This window comes from Prinia subflava, chromosome 18 (assembly GCF_021018805.1).
Source record: "Prinia subflava isolate CZ2003 ecotype Zambia chromosome 18, Cam_Psub_1.2, whole genome shotgun sequence".
In the NCBI taxonomy this organism is placed as follows: Eukaryota; Metazoa; Chordata; class Aves; order Passeriformes; family Cisticolidae; genus Prinia; species Prinia subflava.
Window position 1 is genome coordinate 11,308,291 of NC_086264.1, and position 23,554 is coordinate 11,331,844.

The following is a 23,554-nucleotide window of genomic DNA, read 5'->3' on the forward strand; positions in this document are numbered from 1 at the left end:
ACCTTGCAGAAGCCTGTTCTTTTCACATGGAAAGCACCTGCTGCAGCAATCACAGCAAGAGCAGAAAATCTTAAACGCTTCTCTATTATGGTGGACTCCTTATTGTGGAACTCCCACACTCAAGAGTCCTGACTGCTCCCAGATATCCCAGGACAAAAACAGTTATTGCAACTCTTCCATGCAGCAAGCTCCAACTCAAACTGAAAATAACCTCTGTAAAAAACCAGACCATCAAACATGTACAGCTAGATTTTATTTACATCCAAAAATTATTTTGCATTTTTACCCATGCTGTCACTAAGAGAACCTGCTTCATAAAAAATGTTGGGTTCACAATCTCCAGAGCTTGACAGAAGTTTGCTTCTCCTACACAGGACCAGCAGAGCAGCTTCACTTTTTTGGAGCTTCTATGCAGATTGAAGTTCTTCCCAGATAACCAAAACTTCCATTGCAGAATTATCTCAATTACATGATTTCAGAAACAAGAATGTTTCCACCAGCTTCTATAAATAAACAATATAAAGCAGCTACATTTATATTAAAAGTGTTTTCCTTCTTACAATACTTACACTTCAGTTAGAGTAAAATATCAGTATACTGATTTCAACTATCTGTTCTCTGAAGGCTCTTCTACATTTTTTAAGTCCTTTTGTTTCCACAGATTTCCAAGCACAATCCCTATGAAGAGCAGAATTCCTACAGTACGATTTGAAGCAAATTTTTTCCAACAGTCTTCAGGCTTGTCGATGTCCAAAGTGTAAATCTGCAAAAGCACAGTATAACATTAGAGGATTATTATTCTACAGACTCATAAATATCTGACACATCACAAAACGATCTGCAACTTCAAAAAATTATTCTTAAGCTCTAAAGTCTACCCTTATCTCCACAAGAAACAAGAATACTCTGTGCTTAAAAATTTCTTTTTGGATAACTGGCATTTGTATTTGGCAGATTTTTTTCAACATACAGCAGAAAAGTCAAGGATCTCATATGAACATGATTCCCAGACCATCTCAATGGAAGATGATATAAACAGCCCAGTTACTGGTGTGTCTGGTTTGATGTTTAAAAGTGCAAAAATATCTGGGCACGTAAATAATTCCCTTTGAGATTTTCCTCAGTAGGTTGCCACTAATTCTTCAATGTAACTTCAAATAAAAATGAGCCCCTCTACAACGTGCACTTTTCCATTTCTGCTGCAAGGTGTTCATGTTTCAGTAGAGAAAAGGCACTGGAGAGGCAGCAGTGAGCCAGGAAAGCACAGGGAAGGCACAACTGCCTTGTCACACAGGGCTGGTTTTAGTCCAGCTGCGCTTAGCCAAGCTCATGCAATTTCTTTCCAGCAAGAACCAGGACACCTGCAATAGCAGCCAGAAGCAAGGCTTGGCTTACCCAGCATGGCAGCTCTCTGCTGGGAGTCAGAAATAAAAGAAAAAAAACCCCAAAAAAATAAAAAACCAAAGCCAAAAAAACCCCCAAAACCCCCCAAAAAACCAAAACCAAAAAACAGAAAACAAAAACAAAAAAAACAAAACAAAACAAAAAACCCACAAAAAACCCAAAAAACAAACAAACAAACCCCTCCAAAAAACCACAAAAAACCCCAACCCATAAGGTATAGCATGAACTGATGGAGGTTGAAAACCTCTCTGACTTCTTAGGAAGAAATTCCAGATGGAAAAAGTCTAAACAAACCCATCAAACCTGGTGTGCCAGGTGAGCCCCCACGGCAGCCACAGCTGAGTAATATGGGAAGGTCTGGTTGCAATTCAGCCCTGCCACGCACAAACCCATGAGCATGGCCAGGCTGAAGCCACTGAGCCACTGCTTGGTGTCCTCCTTGAACTGCAGCGCCGTCGACTTCACGCCGATCATGATGTCGTCCCTCTTATCCTGCAGTGAAAGGATGAATTACCATATGAAATATGAAAATCCATAACCCGATGGCACTTGTAAGAAAAATAAACAGGGGGGACTTGCTTAAATTCCCAATGCTTCTTACTAGGAATTCAATTTAAGGGCAGTTAAATTGATGTCCCCACATAAAATTGATAAAATTGATAAAATTAATTTATGTCCCCACATAAAAATTTAAAGGTTTGTCTTAGAGCTGCTTTAGCAGCCAAGAGTTAATATCATTGTCAAAGTTATTTACACAATGCAAAAGCATAACAGAGAGCACAAAGGGCATTGTACTTCCATCTTTCCACCTGATTTGTAAAACCTTGGCAAACAGCAATAAAACATCGAAGGGCTGGGACTTCTCTGGTGTTGCTTCAGCTCAGCTGAGGGTGAAGAACTGCAGGAAGTTAGTTCTGCTGTTCAACAACAGATTTATAAAAGAAACACAAACCTGTGTGTTTAAACACAGGTATTTGGAATGCCTCACTGCCCTACCTGATGTGCATAAATGGTGTCGTACACCAGTGTCCACATGACTCCAGCAAAGTACAAGGGCAAGCACACAGACCACTCACACGACCCTCTGATGGCTGACCAGCCAAGAAGGGCTCCCCAATTAAATGTAAGTCCTAAAAACATTAAGAGAATAAAAAAGAGGAAGTTACAACAATGCCAGGAGCAATTAAATATTATTTATTTGAGAGTGTATCATATCAGTGGCTTTTTGTACAACACTAACATCTTTACTTCTCTACTACTTGTTTTCAGGCAGGTAACAAATATAAATAATTTGACATTAAATACTCTGGACATGCAAGGAAAAGCACATATGACACACATTTTTCCCTAATTTGAATTTGACTTCATTAGTATAGAACATTTGCACAGAACTACTCCAGAATACACAAACAACAGGTGTGAAGATAAAATGCTCAGATGTCAGAGTAAGAAAAGATGTCAGCATAACTGGTTCCAGAACAGTATACAGCAGCCAACTATGGTACTTTTAGGCTGAAAATGACAATTTTGGTTAAAAAAAAACCCCTGAAGACAGCTGGAATGTGAGAGCCAATATACACAGGTATGTTTTAGTAGCTTAACCTAAAACACAACAACCATCAGTATCTGTTCAGGAGTTATTTTAGAAGTGAAGATTGAAATGCTGTATTTATTATTATTATTAAATACAGACAAATCTGTATTTAAGAAGGGTTTTGAAATAACCACGAAACTATAGCTCAGTCTCAAATGACAAATATTTATTTTCTCCCTACTCTTCTTCCTCATATCACTCCAGCAAAACAAGGAACTGATTTCTAACCAAAAAAAAAAAACCCCAAAGCCACACATCAACTCTGATGCCTGTGAGAAATTAAGAAGCTCATGGCACAACAAATCTTTGTCTGTAAGGTGTTTCTATTTTGATGTAAAGTTATAAAAAGTCAGATTGCTAAAGCTCAAGTACTAATTCATAAAACACTCCAAAAAATACAGCTGAAATTAAAAAAAATAGAAAAAAAAAAATCTCCATCTCACCCAAAACCAGCTGTGGCCAGTATGTTATTCTCTTCATCAGAGGGTAGGTGATCACAAGGGATAAAGAGGCTGCTCCCAGAATGATACTGTAGAAAGTACCAAGAGGATTATTGTTTGCCAGGCTAAAGATCTAGAGCAGCACTGAAAGAGCTGTACACAGCACTGACCTAATTATTTTCCCTTCAATTACAATTCCATGATTAATAACCTCCTCCCTCTGACCCCAACACCTTTTCCACTCAAAATCTCTGTGCTTAACTCAGCACCCAGAACCAGACTTTAAAAAGCAAAAGGTTTTTGGTTTTTAAACTCATACATCACCTGTAGTAATTCAGGCACAGAAGCACACAGAGCGCCAGGCTGAGCTGTCCTCCCAGAAAAACCAAGGACTGGAAAGTGGAAATATCTCCAGCTGCCAGAGGTCTGCTTGCTGTTCTTGCAACCTAAAAAACAGAAATAATATTACCACCAGGTGCATCTGCAACTGATGGGCATTTTACAATGTCTGTTTCCTATTTTCTGAAGAGAAATGAAAGGGCCCTAATTCTGTTGTTTACTTTTGTTTCTCTCTAATGGCATTTTCACAATCCAGTCCCATTGATGTAGAGTTAATAGCTGTGAAAAGACAATTAATTTAATCCCAGCTGGGACACAGCAGACTTTAGAAACTCTCTCTAGAACAAGAAATAATACAAGATAAACTGAAGAATGAAACAAGTATCAGAAAAAAGTTATAACAAATGAATGGTGAGTTACTTGCCAAAGGTGACCAATGCCAAAAAAACCCCAAATGACTGAATTTCACCTAAACATGAGGAAGAACTTCTTTACATGAGGGTGGCAGAGCACTGGAACAGGCTGCCCATGGAGGTTGTGGAGTCTCCCTCTCTGGAGATATTCCAAACCCCACCTGGACATGTTTCTGTGTCACCTGCTCCAGGTGACCCTGCCTTGGCAGGGGTTTGGACTGGATGAACTCCAGAGGTGCCTTTCAACCCTAACAATTCCATGAAATTGTGCATGTTGATGAAAATGGTGTCAAGTCTATTGAAAGAGGTTCGAAATCCAACTTTTTACAGAATGTTATGTACACATAAAGTATCTTGCCTACGCTTGAATAATGTGAATTTAAATAAACTCTTTTAGCTTGTTCTCCCCCCTGCCATCAGGTTATTTTAACACCAAACACTGCTTTTGGAGTTTAAACATGCATTTAACATGCCTGTGACCAATTCCACTGCACAGTGCAACCAAACATGGGATGTTTCACTTAAAGAAAACACGTCCCAAATAATCAGTAACACAAAATCTAAACCCCACACCACTCTGCCCAGCCAAAATCCTGCTGCTGGCCTGGCCTTTATGGCACTTATGTTGAAGGCAGCCTTTTAAGATACCCCAGAAAAAGCTGTGAAGGCAATTTTTAAAACTTGCCATCTGATCACAGCACATAACACATAAATATAATCATTATATTGAAATTCCCTCTTATCACACCCTCACATCAAACCTGTTTAGCATATGGAGTTGTTAACACCTTCCAAACCCTAAACCATCCAAAGCTGCCATAAACCTCATTCCCTGCCTTCCCAAGAGCACAAATACAAGTGCCAGACTAAGAACTTCACATCCCAGATTAGCTCAATATTCTGTGTCTTGCAGGGTCAAAACCCAAGCCCCAAAACCACAGGAGCAATTACAGGAACAAAAAACAGGAGGAACAAACAGTGACGCATCACCAGGATGTTCCTCTCCAAGCCTGCACCTGTGCATATTTCAAAATCTTTTGCTTATTTCCCCCTTCTGAACAAATGGGAGATGATAAAGAAAAAACACAACATAATAGATGGGGATTGGCTCAGGGTTGGGCATGATACTCTGAACAGCCAAAATTAACAAAACAAGGAAACACTGCTCCTAAAATTAAGGGCAAAAAATCATTATTGGAACGATTGTAACTAGCAAGTGTTGCAAAAAAGTGTTAATTGGTTTGTTCTGTCATGCAAAACAAGGGTGAGAAATAAACTTTGTCAAGAACTGCCTACAGATGACAACAGCATGTATTTTATCTTACACATCTTTATCTTTTACACATGTATTTTATCTCACATCTTTAGATGTGATTATTCTAGAAGACTTATTACAGTCCTGGACAGAGAAATGTTATATGGAACAAAATACTTTCTACTATTTTTTGAGCAAATAAGACTAATTGTGTGCATCTCAGACAGAAACATGGAGGAATTCCTGAACCTGGAGTCTGCACTCAGCAAGGAATCACTGGTGATGTTCATGTACTTCAGTGCCTTCAGGATCCTTGGTGCTTGGCTGAGAAAAAACAGCATTTGTTAAGTGGAATATTGTTGCCATGAATTTTCCTGGTTTGCTGAGCGTTCATATTAAAGGAGAAATGTGCAGTTTCTCACGCTGGTGAATTGTAAACACAGGACCATGTTTTGTAAATATTGGCAATGTTATGAATTCTTTCTCCAAGAGAAGGGGAGGTTGAATGAGCCTCCTGGACCAATGTGACAGGAGAGGTGGCGATACCCTTCTCCAATCCATGGTCACCTTGACACAGATATATAATGGAAAAATAAACTAAGGGCAGGGCTTCTGCCCTGCTGCTGTTGTTGCACCCAGATCTGTGTCCCCAGTCTGTTTTTCCTGGTTAGGCCTCCACGGTGATAGAATATCTCCCTGGAGATATTGCAAACCCACTTGGATGTGTTCCTGGGTAACCTGCTCTAGGTGAGCTGGCATTGGCAAGGGGTTTGAACTAGATCATCTCCCAAGGTCCCTTCCAACCCTAAAATTCTGTTGATTCTGTGATGATGGAGATGAGTGGGCATGTGCTTGGTGCACTGAATCACAGAAGGGCTTGGGTTGGAAGGCGACCTTAAAGATCATCTCATTCCAATCCTTGTGCTGAGGGCAGGGACACTTTTCCCTAGCCCAGGTTACTCGCAGCCCCATCCAGCTTGGCTTTGAATACTTCCAGGGATGGGCTACCTACAACTTCTCTGGGCAACCTGCTCCAATGCCTCAGCATCCTCAGAGCAAAGAACTTCTTCCTGACACCTAACCTGAACCTCTCTTCCAGTCTGAAGCCGGGTCCTTGCCCTGTGGCCGCACGCTGCCCCACGGTTCTCTACCTGTCTGTCATAGTCGCGGTCCCACATGTCATTGATGGTGCAGCCGGCCCCCCGCATGAGCACGGCTCCCACGCCGAACAGCGACAGCATGCGCCAGTCCGGGAGGCAGCCGGGCGCGGCCGCCAGCCCGATGCTCCATGTGCACGGCAGGTACAGCAGCCACGTCCCTGCGGGGAGACAAAACCCGCGGCCGGGCTCAGCGGGGACCGGGCGGCCGCGGCGGGCACGGAGCCCCGGCCCTCCCCGCCGCGCTCACCGGCGGGCTGGTGCAGCCGCATGAGCCGCAGGTAGGGCTGCAGCGGGGCCGGCGCGGCGCGCACCAGCTCGGCCGCCGAGAAGCTGCGCGGCCCCAGGGGCGCGGCGGGGCGGCGGAGAGGCGGCGGGGCGGCGGCGAGGGCCGGGCGGGCGGCGCGGAGCCCCGCGGTGCCCCGCAGGCCCGCGGTGCCCCGGCACAGCCGCGCCAGCAGCGCCGCCGCCATCTTAGCACCGCCCCGCTGGCCGCGGTCAGGCGGCGCCGCGCATGCGCCGCGCCCTCAGGCGCTGAGGCGGGCCGGGGTGTGCTCGGGGAAAGCCTCGTTCCCCACACTTAACGTGATCGTTCTTAACACATGGATCATCTTCAGACCTTCACTCACTGTAGATAATTTAAAAAAATAATCAGATTTTCCATGTGGCCTTTGTATCTTTTCTGCTGGCTCACTCAGTTGTCTCACCACCTGTGTGAGGGACTGAAATGCTGAGGGTTAATGACTCCGGCAATCAGCGAGTTGCAAAAGCAGCAGCGGGCGCTTGGCTGAGGCCACATTTGCACTCCCCGAGCCGCAGGGGAGGAGGAGAGAGCTTGGGGTGTGTGTTATGAAACCTCAGAGCTGCATAAAAACAGCCCAGGTGGTCACAACAAACCCACCTTCGCTTAGCAACAAGGGGAGGTAACTGGCCATTCCCACCTGAACCAGACTGTGTATTAACCCATTGAACTTCATAATTCAGTTATGATGGATCAAGGCTGCGATTATCACACATGGAAATTCAATGCATCTTTCAAGTCTTGTTGCTAGGTCCACAGGTAGTGTTATCTGTGGCCAAAAATTCACAGCACCAGAAGTTTATGTCCAAAAAGAAGCGAGAGAAGTCCTCTAACTTTATTTGAATAAAGGGAGAGGCCATGGGGCATTTCCCTGGTGTCTCTCAAGTTGTTGGAGGACATAGCTTCCTTTTAATCCTGTTTTTCCCGGCTGCATGACCCTCTTCCTTTCCCCATTGCCTGAGGTACTTGAGAGGTACAGGCTGCCCAAATCATCTTAATAACTATCCCCTTCTAATATGCACGACACTCCCCGCCTTTCTTTCTTTGTATCTCTAAGCCCAGGAATTTAACACGGCCTTGGATGAGCAAGTCTGTGTCAATTAGTAACATTCCTCTGAAATTTATGGTCACTCCTGTTGCTTCTTTCACCTATCAGTATCTAGATTTTCCTACAAGCAGACTCACTGTTTGTTTGTGAAGTCACATTCTTCTCATTCCTTTCATATCCTTCCTCTCCACTGTCTTGTCCTTTCTCTTTCTTTTCCTTACATATTTTCTTAAATGTTATCTTTATACTTTTTTGTTGTTGTGTTTCTGTAGATAATAACGGAAACAGCTGCATGCCTCCTTTCCACTCTTCTAAACCAAACCCACTGTATATAAACACCCGTCATTCAAATGTCATTTCACTCTTATCCACCCCAAGGGACCCACTAAGAAGAACCTCAGTTACCTTCAGGGTGGTAACACCAATTTATGAGTTATTGCACAAACAGAGAGCAGAGGACAGAGCCATAAAACCTTTGCTTAGCATGCCATGTTTCAGTGTCAAAATGCCCCCAGATCTGCTGCTGAAAGATTCTTTGGGGAGTTCATTGTCCCTGTAGAGTATAATTTTTTTTGCATTACACACTTCCTTCAGCTTGAACGACTCACACACTGGTAGAAAACAATGGAAATCATTTTGAACTTTAATTTCCTGAGATACCGACTAGCAGGGGGAAGTGAAATATAAATTTAATGGAGAAGTGGCTTTAATGTTTTGCCATTTATTGTTTTAATCAGCAGTACTCCACAATCAGCAGTAAAACGATTTGCACAGGAAAGAGTTGCTCAATTCTGATGAAGAGTAACTAATAATCTAGGCTCCATTTCACATTGATAAGGTCATTGTGGGCTTTATTCAGTCACAGATGAGTACCTGAGGTGTGTTTGAATAGTGAGTCCTGGCAATGAATCCCCACAGCCTCTCTGCCTGCCATGTCCAGAACATAGGTGCCCTGACTGTCAGCAGGTGGATGCTCCTCTACAGACACTGCTTTGGGGTTTTTTTATGTGTGATGTGGTTAGGAAACCCTGGATTATCTGCAGAAAATTTTGACGGAGCTTGTGGAAGTAGAGCAGAAAAGTAAACTCACACAAAGTAAACTTCTACAGTTACTGCCACTGTATTTATATTTGTAATAAAGTGGCCTGGCCCTTCAGTGAAAGGTAAATTAGGAGATAATTCATTTCAGACTAATAAAGCCCAGGTGTCTTGTTTAGCTCAAATCTGAGTTGATGGTCAAAATGTCCCTGACTCCAAGGAGGCCATCAGTTTCCTTATTTTCACATACACCAAATGATCCCCTGTACCAAAGTGTGATGCATCTTACACCACCTTCCAGGAACTGATTAACAGCGGACCCAGTGTGAGTAATCTGACCTCCAGAGTCAAAAGAGCAAAAGTTAATTACAATGAGTGGGAGATATGATTCTCCCTGTTCTCAAATAAGTGTACACGCACATATTCAATCCCCCAAGGTTTACAGCATTCACAGAGGAATAAAAGCCCCAGAGATAAGAGTGGGGCAGGCATTGCTCCTGTGAGGGTGATGTTCATCTCTGCATCAGACCACAGCTTCCTTGGAGCGCTGGGATCCAGCATCTTTCCCGTTCCTGCACTTACATCCCTCTTGCTCTGTTTGCAGAGAGCCAACAGTAGCTATTATCTTGATGTGCAATGCTTTATAAATGTTTCTGAGCTAAATCAAACCTCCCTGCCCCACCATGAGGAGCAGGGTTCAAAGGAGACACGGTTGGCAGCAGCTGTCATTTGCATGTGCAAACATCCCCGGGCCCCTCCTGGCAGTTCTGTGTGCCAGCCACCAGCACATGTGTGGGGACTGAGTCACACTGGGTGGAGGGCTCCCAAACTGGTGGGCAAACACAATCGAAAGACAATACCTACGAAAGACAATACCTACGTAGGACTTCTTTCGTTTTTGTGTACTTGGGTACTCTTGTTGATAACAAAAAAAAAAAAAAAACAAAACCAAAAACCCACGGGAAGTTAATGACGAAAAGAAAAGTAGGGAGTGTCCTGGTATCAGCATGTCAAAAAGGAGTCTGTAAGAAAAAGGTTGCCAAAACTTGGTATAAATTACTTTAATTAAAGTCTTCAAATACAAAACTCACAAGCATTGGAATAAACAATTTTTTTAGAAAAGTTTTAAAAAGAAGCTACCAGGGCAAATAATAACTTTGATGTTTTAGTTGCAACTTTAATAATAATAATTATAATAAATTAATAAATTAATAATAATGTATTATTAACTTTCTGTAAGACTTTCCATCTTAGACTCCCTTTACTTCTCTTATGGAACTTGGGCAATGTAAACAAACTCAGCCTTCCTCATTTCTGATCTATGTTATCTCCTGATAAAAAACCCTTCACAGAATGCATCTGCTCTGTGGATGCACACACTTCTTTGACACACTGAACTCAAGTATAACCTTTTTAGTGTGCAGGTTTTCATCACAGCTAAAAAAATACATCAGTTTTGAAAGTTCTCTCATTAAAAAGGGTTCCCTGCCCTGCGTTAAACCCCTTGTAGCTGGTAGCATCTTTTTAAACCTTAAAAAGGGAAGTACAGTGGTGTGGGGTTGTTGTTCCCTGCTGTGGTCATAAATAAACGTCATAAGGCATTGAGAGTGGTGTGCGTTACATACCTTCAAGAAAAGTAAATGCAAATAAATAAGTGTAGGAGGCCACAGCTACAGTCCAAGGCTTTTTGTTGGCCTGGAGACCAGCAGCCTGTGTGCCACAGGGAGCTATTGCTGGCACAGCCAGCTGCAGCAGGGTGTGCATGGGGAAGGCACAGCTGGGGAGAAAAGCCACCACCAACACCAATTTCTGTCCAAAATCGCTGTTTTGCCAGTAGGAAGGATGTCACCTGGCTGGGCAGTTCTGTCCCCAGGATGCTCTAAGGCCACTGGTGTCTCTCTGGTGGTTGAGGGGTGAGTGTTTTCCTCAGCCTCTTTCCTACCCCATTTCCCCGAGGACAGAAGAGACCTGAGTGCATTAGGGAGTGTAAAGCAGAGAGAGCTTTATCAGTGCATAGGTTCAGGGAAGTCCTTTCAGCTGAGCTGCCTGCAGGGTGGTGCAGGTTGAGGAGTCCTGAGCACTCACTGTGCAGGCCCCTGAGCACAGAGGGTTATTGCCAGGGCCTGCTGGGCTCCTCTCCTTTCCTTGCAGGGATGAAGTGTGTGATGGCAGGGGTAGACCACCCTACAAGAACAGCCCACATCTCCAGCATCAACAACTTGCCTTAGGAAAGCACAGAGCCACAGCTCCATCTTGTGACTGAACTCTCCTAGCTTGAGAAAAATGTGTGTCGTTTCCCCAAATCTGATAGAGGATCTGGTTCTCTGCAAGGCCTTTGCCCCTGCAAGCACTCTGACCTCGGTTTGCTTTGCGTGTCCACACTTTCCACCCTAAGATACCCTCAGCAACCACAACCCCCTCAGGCTTCCCCACACGGTGCGAAATCACAGCTGTACAGCTCAAATATAAACTCTGCTCATCCTTTCTGAAGGCAAGCTTTTGAAGAAACTGCTTTAGGAGCTGCACTTGCAGGAATGAGGGGGATAGGGGAGATTGCAGTGCCTGGGCTGGCAGAGCCCCAAGCAGTGTGAGAAGCTCCCTGCATGGTGTGGAGAAGGGTTCCATGCTCAAGCACAGTGACAGGCTGGATCAAGAGCAAAACCAGCCCCTGCCTGGCCTTATTCTACCTGGATAATTCTCCTGGGATCTTTCATGTACCTGTTATTCAGCGGGACCTGATGTCTTTCCCAGCTCAGCGTTGTACTAGTGCTGCAAAATGTGCACCCCTTACCAGAATTAAATCCTGTGGTAGAAATATGAATTTCTAGGATTAGAATTCCCTGGTAGCCAAATTCTTTACATTTATCCTGAGTGTGTGTGCTGCCCACTTAAATGCAAGCGATAGCTTTGGCGTTTTTGATAACGTAAAAGCCGTAGGAGAAGGCTGGAAGGCCGAGCAGGCTGCCGGGGCCAAGGGGCTTTTCTGTAAGCTCTGGCAGTGTTTCATCATCCAGCATCCGCAGCACACGGCCGTTCAGCTCAATAGACCTGGAGAGGGACAGAGAGACTCCTTGGGCAGCTGTGCTCTGTTTGCCATCGAGCACAATCTGCTCTGGGCCTGAGAGTAAACAACACCTCAGCCCAAAGCCAAACTAAACTTCCCTTCAGTGTGTGTGTACACACACGGACACAGACATCTGCAGCACTCCCGCTGCAAGGACCCTTCAGAGTGGTAGCACAGGCACATTAAAAAGTACATTTCTGTCTCTTCCAGTGAGGTAAACACCTAAATAGGCTTTGAAAAGTACAAATTTCAATTGCTTTTTCTCCTGAAAATGTTAATATTCTTTTATGCCTGCAGAGCAGATCCTTCCCCTGTGGATGCACTAACGATGACAACAAAAAGACCCCCACCAACATACAAAGCCTGAACACGCTGCTGTAAATCAGGAGCCAGCAGCTGGGAAAGCAATATACCTGTGCTTGAGAAAAAACAAGCAAAACAAAGCAAAACAGGACTTTAGCAGCTGGGGCAAAACACTGAACCCTGCTAGGATAAACTTCCAAATTATCTTGAAGTAAACGTCCTTATAACTTAGCAAACTTTCAGCAGCCTGAGTTTAGGAGACCTGATTTAACAAAAGTCAGATCTTACTGCATAAACCCCAAGTGACTGAATGGTAACCTCTTCTTTCCCCTTGCAAATAGAATAAGGTGAGGTTTTTAAGACCATCTAAGCCTGCTCACAGTCTTTGCCACAGGGACTGGAGGAATTGCAACTCACCTGGAAAGAATATTCTCTTTGCCATGAGGCAGTAAGAGGTACTGATCCACGTGCTTGCTCGATAGGTGAGCCGGTAGCTCCAAATGTTGGGTGACATTGTAGAGGTTTAAGGCAAACAGCGTCACATCCCCTTCTCTGTACTTGGGGCTGCAAGGCAAGAGAAGGTGATGGTGGGGATCAGAATAATGTGTGACCTTGCACTGTCCCAAATGGTGTTTGTTGGCCTGCGGGCTCACTTTTTGGGATATTTTGCCCTTTCTGGAGGCTTACTTGAGGCTGTTGGTGCAGTGGAGGTAGACACGGAGCTTCCTCTTGTCGGCTCCTGCCAGGCCGACCTGCAGCACCTTGGCACCCACCAGCTTCTTGTAGAGCAGCGAGAGCCAGTAGTCCTGGGAGGCACAAAAACACATGGAAGCATTCTTGTACAGTGCTTAATCTCAGCTTCATTTTGAAGCTTGTTTCTAAGGGTTTTCCCCCGTGGCTTTTTGCTTGACCAAGCTTTTCACCACATTTACTTAAATTCACACAAACACCCTAGCTAAAGGGGAAGCCCTGCCTGTGAGCAGCTGTGTTTACAAGGCACTTTAGAGTCATTTTCCCCTTCAGACGGAACTCTCAGAGCTCTGTCAGGGAGAGATTGTTTGCATTTTGGAAAGGCCCTTCTGCAGGGTACAGAGAACCTCTGAATGCAGAGGTGTGAGCTGCCCTTCCTGCAAGAAAGCTTGTACCTAAGGCACAGGTGCAACACCAGGGAGGAACTTCTAAATTTTAACCCCTTTCATTAGCATTGTACTTTTGAACAGGTCTCAGGGTTGATTTCTGAACCTGAGTCACAAGGGCATCCTCTCACACCCCAGGATGATGCCTCAGAGCAGGAGGATGCCCAGTGCAGACTCATTTTTTCCATGTCTTTCCAGGCTTTCAAAGACCTCTTCTCAGGTCATCTGTTTGTCTTTGAGGTTTTCTTAGGAGAAAAACTGTTGTGTTTCTCTTCTGACTCACCGCATGCCCAGAAAATTACTTTTCCTATCCGCCTTCATGCTCAATCCCTCTGCAAGGAAGTGCAGCCTTCTGCCACTGCTGTGCTTCCTTATTTCTGTGTTAACTACAGCTGATGCACCTGGGTTTGGATTTCCCTGCCTCTGAAGCATTATTTGCCTGGTTAGTGTCTGTATTGCCTGTAGGTGAGGAACAAGGCACACAGTTTCAATCCACATTAAACCTATTTTAAATGAGGGAATGAAAAGCCCAAGTCCACAAGCCTGATGATGCATAGGAAGCAGCTGAGCAAGTAGGATGGAAAATCCCTTTATGCTGGGTTTTCTTTCAGGCTGTCTCTATGACCAACTGAGAAAATCACAATTTGGAAGCAGAAAAATGAGAGGAAAGCTAAAAAGGAAGATGTTGTCCTCTCACCCCAATCTGAGTGCTAGTAGTGCAAAGAAATGTGCCGTGTGTACAAGAATAGTGTATAGTTCATATAATGAAGTTTCATCACAGCAAAATGTTATTCAAACTGTAAATCAAACTATACTAAATATATATTTCAATCTAATTATCCTTCAGCCACCACTGTAGGATGAATATGCTCACGACCTATAATGCTTGAATCTTGAGTTCGTGTTGGCCTGGTTTTCACTTGGAATATAATTTATTTTAATATCTCTTTTCACTTCTGTTTATAAACTACTCATTACTCAGCTGAGGAGTACTCAAACCAAAACAGGCCATCCAGAAAAGCCTTGTGAGCCCCAGGAGCTCCTGTGTACAAACCAGAGCGTGGTGTCCCACAAATCAGTTTCTGCTCTACTGAAGACTGACTGCACCCCTGCATCTGGGGTAAACACCTTGTGTGCATACATATAAATGTAATAACACATTAATCTGTAGTGGAACATGAGATAACTTTAACAAGGATACCTGTGACCATCCAAACAAAAAAAAACATTGTTCAAATGGCTGGCTAGTCCCTCCACACCCAGTGTTGTCTGTGCAGAGGTGCATCCAGGGCGTGTTCTTTACATACCGGCAAAGGCTCCAAGTTGGCATCCACCAGGTGGTAGGTCCCTGCCCCGAAGAAAACCTGTCTCATCACCACATCAATCCCCTGCCTGGCTGAGAGCCCCAGTTTGTCCAACCACCTGCCAAAAAATGAGGCAAATGTCACGCAGATGAAAGTGCTGAACTCAACTGTACCGTGTTCCCCCTCTCCAACCAGCTCGGGAAGCAGGAAAACAAAAATTAGTGCATGATGCTGACTTCCTTAAAAGCACACAACTAATTTCAAGTCTTGCATCAATTACATTTAAAAATCATTTCAGACAACTTCTTGAAGTTGGTGGGAACAGTTGCTCCATTCCCCTGTTTGTAGATGGTGGAAACAAGGAGTGGCAGCAGATTCTTCTGAATTGCAAAGGGTCTGAAGGCTGAGAGAAATCATCACACCAACAACAAGGTTGCCTGTCATTATCAGACTTTGACTTGCTGGCCCACCAGGCCCTGGTAAAGAGTCATCATGTCTTATAGGATGGAAAAAAACCACCCACACTCCCCAGGAAGCCTGAGGAAGCCACGTTTTTCCTGTGGGGTAGCCCCATTCAGCTGGCAAGAGATGTAATTTCCCCACATCAGGGACACAGTACTCACATAAAGCCAGCAACATAAGTGTTAGACAGTCTGGGGGCTCCTCCTCCGTAGGCAGAGCTCGTCTCTCCCAGCCACACCTTCTTGTCTGGCACAGTCTGATCAACAATCTGGCCAGTGTGGAAGGGATTAGGGAAGAAGAGAAAGAGAATACAGTTAATTTTTTGGCTACTGAAATAAGCAAAGTGTTGTGCTTTAGCCAAAGGCTTACTTAGGATGTTTACATTTAAGGGATAATGCTCCGAGATGGGATGTCACAGAAATTTGGATCAAAAGGACTAGAGGTAGAGTTACATCCCCCCTGAAAATAAACAAACTTGCTACCCATGTAAAACAGGGCAAACATCACTAAAATCCAGGTCCCATTATTCTTCTTGTGCTGAGCAGTGCTGTATTCTAAGTTATAATGCTCTCAGGATCTCAAAATATTAAAAAATTGCATGGGAGGGATGGGATATCCATAAATTACATCCCTGATTAATTACTGTATAAATAAATGAGAATGTTGTAGGTGTGTGATGCACCTGGCACCACGTTTGCTGCATGGCAAACTGTTTGAACTCATTTATTGTTAGTATCATTAATTTTAATTAGATATTTTTTAATATACAATGTCAGCAGAACTCAAGCTTTGAGTATCCCTGTTTATTGCTATAATTTGGATTTTCTTCTAACCCCCTGAAAACTGAACATGGGAATGACTGAACAGGACAAGGCACCTCCAGGACTTCATATATGGCTGTGGCAAAGGTATCCAGCACTTCAGGGCTCAAGAAATCCCCCCTTGTTGCACTCCGTCCATTCACATAGTAACTGAAAATGGGGGAAAAAAACATAGCCAAAATTAGGAGAAAATACCACCAGTGGTACCAAATACCACTGAAAATATTCAGTTGATTGGTACATTTATCCACAGCAAGATTTTTCTGTCCAGAGCTTTTTAATTTTTTGTTTTCCAAATGTGTAGGTCTGTCAATTATAAACAATTATAATTTCAGATATAATTACCTCAATGGATGCAGGCTATCACAAAAATTTCCACCAGCAGAAGTAATAGGTTTATTTGCATCTACTCATTTAGAATAAGGAAAGCATTAACAAGAGCCACCTTCTGTAAATCTCTTGTTGAGGAGTCTGACACTCCCATGTGATTATTTGCTTTACTCTGTCAAGTTATATATTAAAAATATTCTGATATTTTTGGACATCTGCTGGAATATTTTGGCCACTTGAAGCGAGCTGGGATGTGGGCATCCCTGTGGCGTGAAGGTTGCCCTCACCATGAGCAGAAGAGCTTTTAAGTCTGGTTTATCCAAATAAATTGGGATGTTTGTGGGTTTTGCATCTCATCCTGCTATCACTCAGTCCTACCAAAAGCAGCCTAAAGCCTTCCAGCCACAAGAGGAAGCTAAAACCTGATAATCCTAAATTAGTAAAGAAAAGCCCAGGAAGGGGAAAGGACATGTTTCATGTCTTTCTAGCAGCTCAAAATACATAGATAACTGATGTATGTGTACATCATATATACATATATATACATCATATATATACATATATTAAAAAAATAAGTATGTACATCTTTTCCCACTGCTGCATGTCAATGTCCTGCTTTTGACTTTGGAAAGAAAACTGCCTTCATGTGGAAATGACTTTCAAACATGTGGAGTTCATGGCCCTGGGGCCAGTTTACCCCACTGCTCCCGTGAGCACTTTAAACCTACAAATCAGAGTCACAGCACAGGAGCAAAGGGCCCAGTGCCAGAGCTGTTTGTGGGATGTGAGGGTGTTACCCACACAGAACCTGAAATGACTCAGAGAACAAACTCAAGGGAGCAGCAGGAGCTGCTGGCACTTCTCCAGGGACAAAGATCAGCCAGACCTGCAGGGCTTTTCCTTTATATCAACTAGACATAAATAGAGCAAACAAAATTATCATCTTGCCCATGTTGCATTGCCTGCTGCTGTGCTTACGTGACAACCCCTCAGCACTGCTTTGGGTCTCTGTGCCAAGAGAGTTGAGGGGACCCCCTCAACTCAAAGGGAGCCCCCTTTGGAGGCTTCAGCATTTCTGTAATGTGCTCCCTCAATTCATCTCTGAATAGAGAAATTTGTGGAGAGGCCCCCGAGAAACTGTCAAAAGGGGCATTTCACCCCCTCTTTTCTGTGGAGATTGATAATTCTGTCCAAATTGACATTTTTTAAAGAAAACGAGGCAGTAATCAGAGTGACAGTGGTATCCAATGGTACTTACTGGTGCCATGTGACAGAGTCAATCACCTTCCCTCCCGATTTCAGGAAGCTGCAACCAGAGGGAACGGTGGAGAGCAGGGGATTAGCAGTACCAGTGATGGGTCACAGCCCTTCCACCAGTGCAAGGCCATGCACAGCCCTCCCCTCTCCCCACAGCTGGAGCACTGATGGTGAATGCTTGGGGCCAGGCTTTTGAGGAGGCTTTAGGCAGCCTGGCTGCCTCAGCAGGTTGCTGGGAGGATGAATTGACCTTTGAGCAACCCTAGAGCCAGTGCCAGTGAGCCTGGAGCTCACTGGAAAAACGTGTGGACCACGGATGTGCTGCCAGGTTGAGTATTCAGGCCTTCAACTCAAGCATGCAAGATTTTAGTTGTCATCAATCAAAAAAAAAATTGTTCAACCCCTGCCTTGAAGCCTTTTCATGCCTGCTGCATCTAGGGGCAGACAAGCCACAATCCTCCACACCTCCCCACCCCAGGGAGCACTGCTGGAAGCCCTCACACCCCTACCTTCTCAGCAGTCTCTGCGTGTGCTTTCGGGGCTGCCCGACGTCGGGGCCGTAGAGCTTGGCATGCTGGTAGAGGGCATAGTTATTCAGCAGTTGGCGTAAGTGAATAAAATCTTGCCCCAGCTGGAAGCCATCAATGTGGATGCTAGATTTTTTCCTGAAGCTGTTGGGCTCTGTGGAAGAGAGATGCACATCAACAACACCTCACTCTTATTTCTGGGGCACAAAATGGGGCAGCTCCATCCACATGGGAAGCATCAGTCCCCTAAGGCTTCGCCTGATCTGGCATGGTGTGGGTGAGATATTTGAAGGTGAGCATGAAACCAAAAGCTCTGGGGATACAGCGTGCTGCTCTCCAGCACTTTGTCCCACCCATAGGTGACATCTTGCACCTTGTGGGGCATCGTTCACCTCATCTCAAAGCCCTGGTAGGAGCAGCAAAATCATCTCAATTTGCTCATTCATTGTGTCCTCTTGTAAAATCCCTCTGCAAATTAAGACCTTAACGTCTCTTAATAAAACATCACCTTGCCCTTATGTGCCATCATCCAAAACATCCAAAGTTTGCAGCCCATACCCTCTGGTGGCATTTTCTAGGGGACAGCTGGCCTGGCCAACAAGCACTTACCATTCCCGAGCTCCCAGGAGATGTTGTACCTCTGGGAAGCACAGTAGTCCAGCAGCGCCTGGGCATTTGAGCTGTCCCACTGCAAGCCCCCTTTCCTCAGCAAGGCATTGAGTCCAAAGATCAGGTGAAACCCTGAGCAGTTTGCAAAGCTGTAGAGAATATCCAGAGTATTTTCTGCACAGAGGAGAAAGGAGGGATGTTTATCTCAAGGTTAGAGTGTGCTAGTTGAGCTCTGGCCAAGCAACAATCTTTACTGCCTGTATTTATTTAGCCTGATGCTGCAGATGTGCCAAGCTCTCCCAGCCAGACAGAAGAGGTCAGGCCTCACCACACAACATCTTGCAAGCTTTGAGAACCTCCCAACCCCTGCAGCTGAATAGGTGGCAAAGAGTAGAAAAAGAGTTCTCTGAATATTTTTCTAAGAGGGTGAAATGTTCCTTTTTCAGTGGTTTCAGCTCCAGTGGGGCAGAGAATTGCATCCCCCTGTTTAAGTCTTACTTGTAATGGTGGTGTTTTTGTGCTTTTTCCAGTTCTGTTCAGCAAGAAGCAGCTTCTCCTGGCTGGGCCATTGGGCCAGCAGCACGTTGCCAACAGCAGCAAATGCAGGCCTGGAGCCACAAGCCTCTGTAGGGCAGAAGAAAGTCGATAGGAATTAACTCCTCACCTCCACAGCCAGCAAAGCCTTGTTCCAGTGAGCTGACAAAGCGTAGGCTTTGAGGAGCAGATAAACCCCCCTGGCATGCAGTGGTGTGGCAGGGATCAGGACCCACCCTGCTGGGGGCAGGAGCAGGGCAATGCTTCCTGCACTGCCCATCTCGTGCAGGGGAAAGTGCTGACTTCCCCACACAGGAGCCATAAGACTTTTCCTTCAAACTCATGTTTTTTCTTAGCATGCAAAGCAGGAACAAGCCATAGCCAGAGAGGAAGGCACGAGCCAGAGTCACAGGAAGTGGCTACTTAGGAAAGTGCTGTGAGGGGAAAAGTACCACTTGTCTTCAAAACTGAGCATCGTGGGTCATACAGTAATGAAGGATTGCACAATTCTGCTATGTTCCACAGGAATATACAGGATTTTTTTCATCTGAAACACCTCTTGAAGAGTTTTACACTTTGAACTTGCACTTTTGCCAAGGTCAAAGATAAAATACCAAGCTCAAGCAGTTGACAGGGGTCCAGCAGGTTTGCACTTGCCCTGTCAAAGCAGCAGGAGGGCAAGGCTGCACCCCCAGCCCAGGTCTCTGGCTTTGGGAGAGAGATTGAACACTCTATTCTCCTCAGATAATTTCTTCCATCTGTTCCATAATTTTCATAATGAAGCCACAGCTTCTGAGCTGAACTTGATACCTCCCAGACAATGGGGGAGCTCCCAAGAATGCTGCAGGGAGCAGAGGGCAGCAAAGGGAGAGTCTCAGCAGATGCCAGGAAGGATACAAATTCCCCTACATCCTTTCTCCCTTTCCCACAGCTGGCACAGCTCTTCCCACAAACCATTCCAAAAGTCCAGAGATCTCCTTTCCCTGGATGATAGCAACACTGACCCTGTGGAGGGCCCCCAGTGCTGCTGCTGTGCCCTTGCAGCATCCTCATCCTGCATCAAAGACCCTCCAAACCCAGCATGGTTTCAAGCCTAACACATTGATGCCCACTTTACCTTGCTGTGCCTGAAGTTCCCAGACGATTTTTTCTTCTGAAGTTGAATCCTTGTTGGGATCAAAGATAAGAAAATCTGTCTCAGTGCCACCAAACCTCAGAAAACCTGGGGACAGGGCCGTTGCCAGGGTACGCAGTTTGGAGTTGCTGAGAAGGGAATGCCGAGAAACAGAAAATCACTATATTTATGCAGACTGTGTAGAGGGTAAACATGGCAAGCACTTTGAGGGACATGCTGCAGTAGGTGACCTGGGGCAACCCAGTAGCCTCAGAGAATTCCTGATGGCTTGCTGGGATCTGCATCCCACCCTCTGCACTGTGCAAGAGGGACACTGATGGCCAAGTGGGCCAGGAGAGGGTCTCATGGGCAACAAGGGGAGAGCATGCCTGAGGGAACGTGGTCAGGGGCAGGGACCCAAATCCTGTGGGCAAAGTAAGACAAAACTTTAAAACACTATTGGTTTTTGGTCCTAAACATCCTCCTCACCAAGATTTTTTGGTTTTGTTTACGCAACACCAACATAAATGTCCTTTGAGAAGTTGGGCGCAAAACTGAGTTACATCATCAGCCCCAGCTTCCATCTACAGCAGCCAAAGCAATTCCCTTTGTACCCAAGGGAGATTAAGAGTCCCTACTGGGAGAGGTCTTAACTTTATCAAAGCAGGTGTACAAGAACCATAACTCTGTGACTTGCTCACATCCCATGCAGAATGTGCAGCACTGACAGCCAGCCTTCTCTGGGGGAAACCACAAGGCATGGGAGGGCTCTGGGCATGTTTGGCACTATCTGCTCCGTGGTGACAAACAGCTGATTAGAGGCCACCAAGTACTTCCCTCTTCCTCGTGGTGGCAGGGCTGGCCTCAGACTGAGCCTGGTGTGCAGCTGGGGCTGGATGTTGGAGACCTGAGCACTTTTGTCACCTTTGTCACCACCTCAATAAGGAGGAAAACGTGCAAGTGGTGGCAAAGCAGGACTGGAGGATCCACACGTTTTTTGAACGCTTTCATGGATGGTGATCCCACCATCTGCTTCCCTGTGCAGCCTGTTCCAATGCAGTGAAGAATTTTTTCTTAATATCCAATCTAAAGCCCCCCTGGTACAACTTGAGGCCGTTTCCTCTTGTCCAGCCACTTGTTAGCTGGAAAAGACTGACCCACACGTCACTACAGCCTCTGTCCGATACTTGCAGAGAGAGATAAGGACACTGAAGCCTCCATTTCTCGAGGACAAATAACCGCAATTCCCTCCGTTTCCTTCTCTTTTTTTTTTCTGCTGGCAAAGCAGCTCCTCTCGCAGGCTTCTCCCCGAGCTGGCTTCTCCCTGCATCCACCCAGGCCAGCCGCTCCTTCCCCAGCACAAGCGGCACCTGCGGGAAGCGCCGCCTTCTGCCCCGGGAGGACGAAATTATGAACCCCGAAGCAGAGGGGATCCAGCAGCCTCTCCCCGACCCCAGTTCCATGCCCGGGGGACTCCCCGTCCCCCCCAGCTCTCTCCGCAGCGCGTTTGCAGGGATGGCTCACCCCACCAAGCCCCATTCTCCTTAGCCCAACAGGGCGAAACGCGGCTCACCTGAGCAGGGCGACATAGCGCGGGTCCCGGGCCAGGCTGGCATCCAGCGTGAGGGAGAGGAAAGCCGGGCTCACCTCCCCTCGGGGGCTGCCCCGGAGCCCCAGCCGCAGCACCGCGGCCCGCTGCCCCTCGGCCAGCGCCGGCAGCGGCAGCAGGAGAGGCAGCAGGAGAGGCAGCAGGAGAGGCAGCAGGAGAGGCGGCAGGAGAGGCAGCAGCGGCAGCAGCATCCTCCGCTCCCGGCCCGCCGCGCCGCTGCTGCCGGCACCACCCCCGCGGAGGGCGGGCCCGGGGCTGCAGCGCTCCGCTCCCCGCCGGGAAGAGCCGCGCTGGCGTGAGCAGCACCTTCCCCACCCTCTGGAAGGGCTCCGGCAGCATCTCCGAGCCTCAAGTCAGCGGCAAGGCACCCGAAACCCGGCGTTACCCAAGGGCCCCAAGCATTGCAAAATGAACCTGTGTTTCCGGCTGGTTCCTTTCCTGCTCACACCTTGGCAGCCTTGCGGCCGCCTCCTCCAGCATCCCGCCCTGCCCTGGACATTTCCGTGTACAACCAGAGGGCTGGGAAATGGCTACAGACTGAACGCTGCCCCTCCAGGGCTGGGGTGTCCCCAGGGCACCCCGTCTGTAGCCTCCACTGCGGGAAACTGAGTCCCAGCAGCACACAGCCTGAACACAGGCTGAAACCTGATTGTTGCAACAGCCCATACTGTTAGAACAAGAATATGTCCTGATTGCAGAGGCATGAAAATTGGAATTAATGTGACAAAAAAGATTCAGGCAGGCTCTGGGTCTGCCCCCCAGGTGCTCCCTGCAGAGTCTGTACCAAACTTGCCTTCTTTGGCAGCAGCTAGCCTTGGTGGGAAGCTGTCAGGGAATAAATAGCAAGCTGTAGGCATGAAACAGGTATGCCTCAGTGTCATGGAATGGCTGGGGTTGTTCCAAACCCTACACCATGGGCAGGGATGCCTCCCACCAGACCAGCTTGCTCAGAGCCCCATCCAGCCTGGCCTTGAGCACTTGTAGGAGTGAGATGTCTACAGCTTCTCTGGGCAGCCTGTGCCAGTGCCTCACAGTAAAGAATTTCTTCCTGATATTGAGTCTAAACCAACCCTCCTTCAGCTTAAGGCCATTCATCTCTTGTCCTACCACTCCATGCCCTTGTAAAAAGTCCTTCTCCAGCTCTCTTGTCATCCCTTCAGGTACTACAAGGTGCTCTAAGGTCACATTTCTCCTCTCCAGGCTGAACAACCCCAGCTTTCTCAGCCTCTCTTCAAAGGAGGGTTGTTCCAGCCCTCTGATCACCTCTGTGGCCTCCTAACAGGTCCCCATTCCTCTTGTTTTGGGGGGCCCAGGGCTGGATGCAGTACAGATGGAGTCTGGAGTAGAGGGGGACAGTCACCTCCCTCGACCTGCCCATTCTCCCTTTGATGCAGCCCAGAATACGATTTACTTCCTGGACTGCAAGAATGTTTCTAACTTTCTATGCACACTGGAATTTTTAAACAACTACATTGAACACTACCATTACATTTCC

The 23,554-nt window shown here is 46.2% G+C and overlaps 2 protein-coding genes across 2 annotated transcripts; both read right to left on the bottom strand.

The window, feature by feature from the left end:
• Positions 1–234: 234 nt before the first annotated feature.
• Positions 235–7,108, bottom strand: COQ2 (coenzyme Q2, polyprenyltransferase). Its single transcript, XM_063415261.1, has 7 exons — positions 6,853–7,108; positions 6,597–6,763; positions 3,763–3,884; positions 3,442–3,527; positions 2,401–2,534; positions 1,708–1,896; positions 235–763 (listed from the first exon to the last, which is right to left on the bottom strand). Exons 1-7 carry the CDS (start codon positions 7,073–7,075, stop codon positions 608–610), a joined length of 1,077 nt encoding a protein of 358 aa, XP_063271331.1. The 5' UTR covers positions 7,076–7,108; the 3' UTR covers positions 235–607.
• A 2,905-nt stretch (positions 7,109–10,013) lies between these two features.
• Positions 10,014–22,446, bottom strand: HPSE (heparanase). Its single transcript, XM_063415235.1, has 12 exons — positions 22,024–22,446; positions 20,454–20,599; positions 19,301–19,426; positions 18,803–18,976; positions 18,176–18,347; positions 17,668–17,715; positions 16,136–16,229; positions 15,420–15,526; positions 14,800–14,914; positions 13,044–13,162; positions 12,774–12,920; positions 10,014–12,037 (listed from the first exon to the last, which is right to left on the bottom strand). The coding sequence occupies exons 1-12, from the start codon at positions 22,248–22,250 to the stop codon at positions 11,878–11,880; spliced, it is 1,635 nt and encodes a 544-aa protein (XP_063271305.1). The 5' UTR covers positions 22,251–22,446; the 3' UTR covers positions 10,014–11,877.
• Between the last annotated feature and the right edge of the window lie 1,108 nt (positions 22,447–23,554).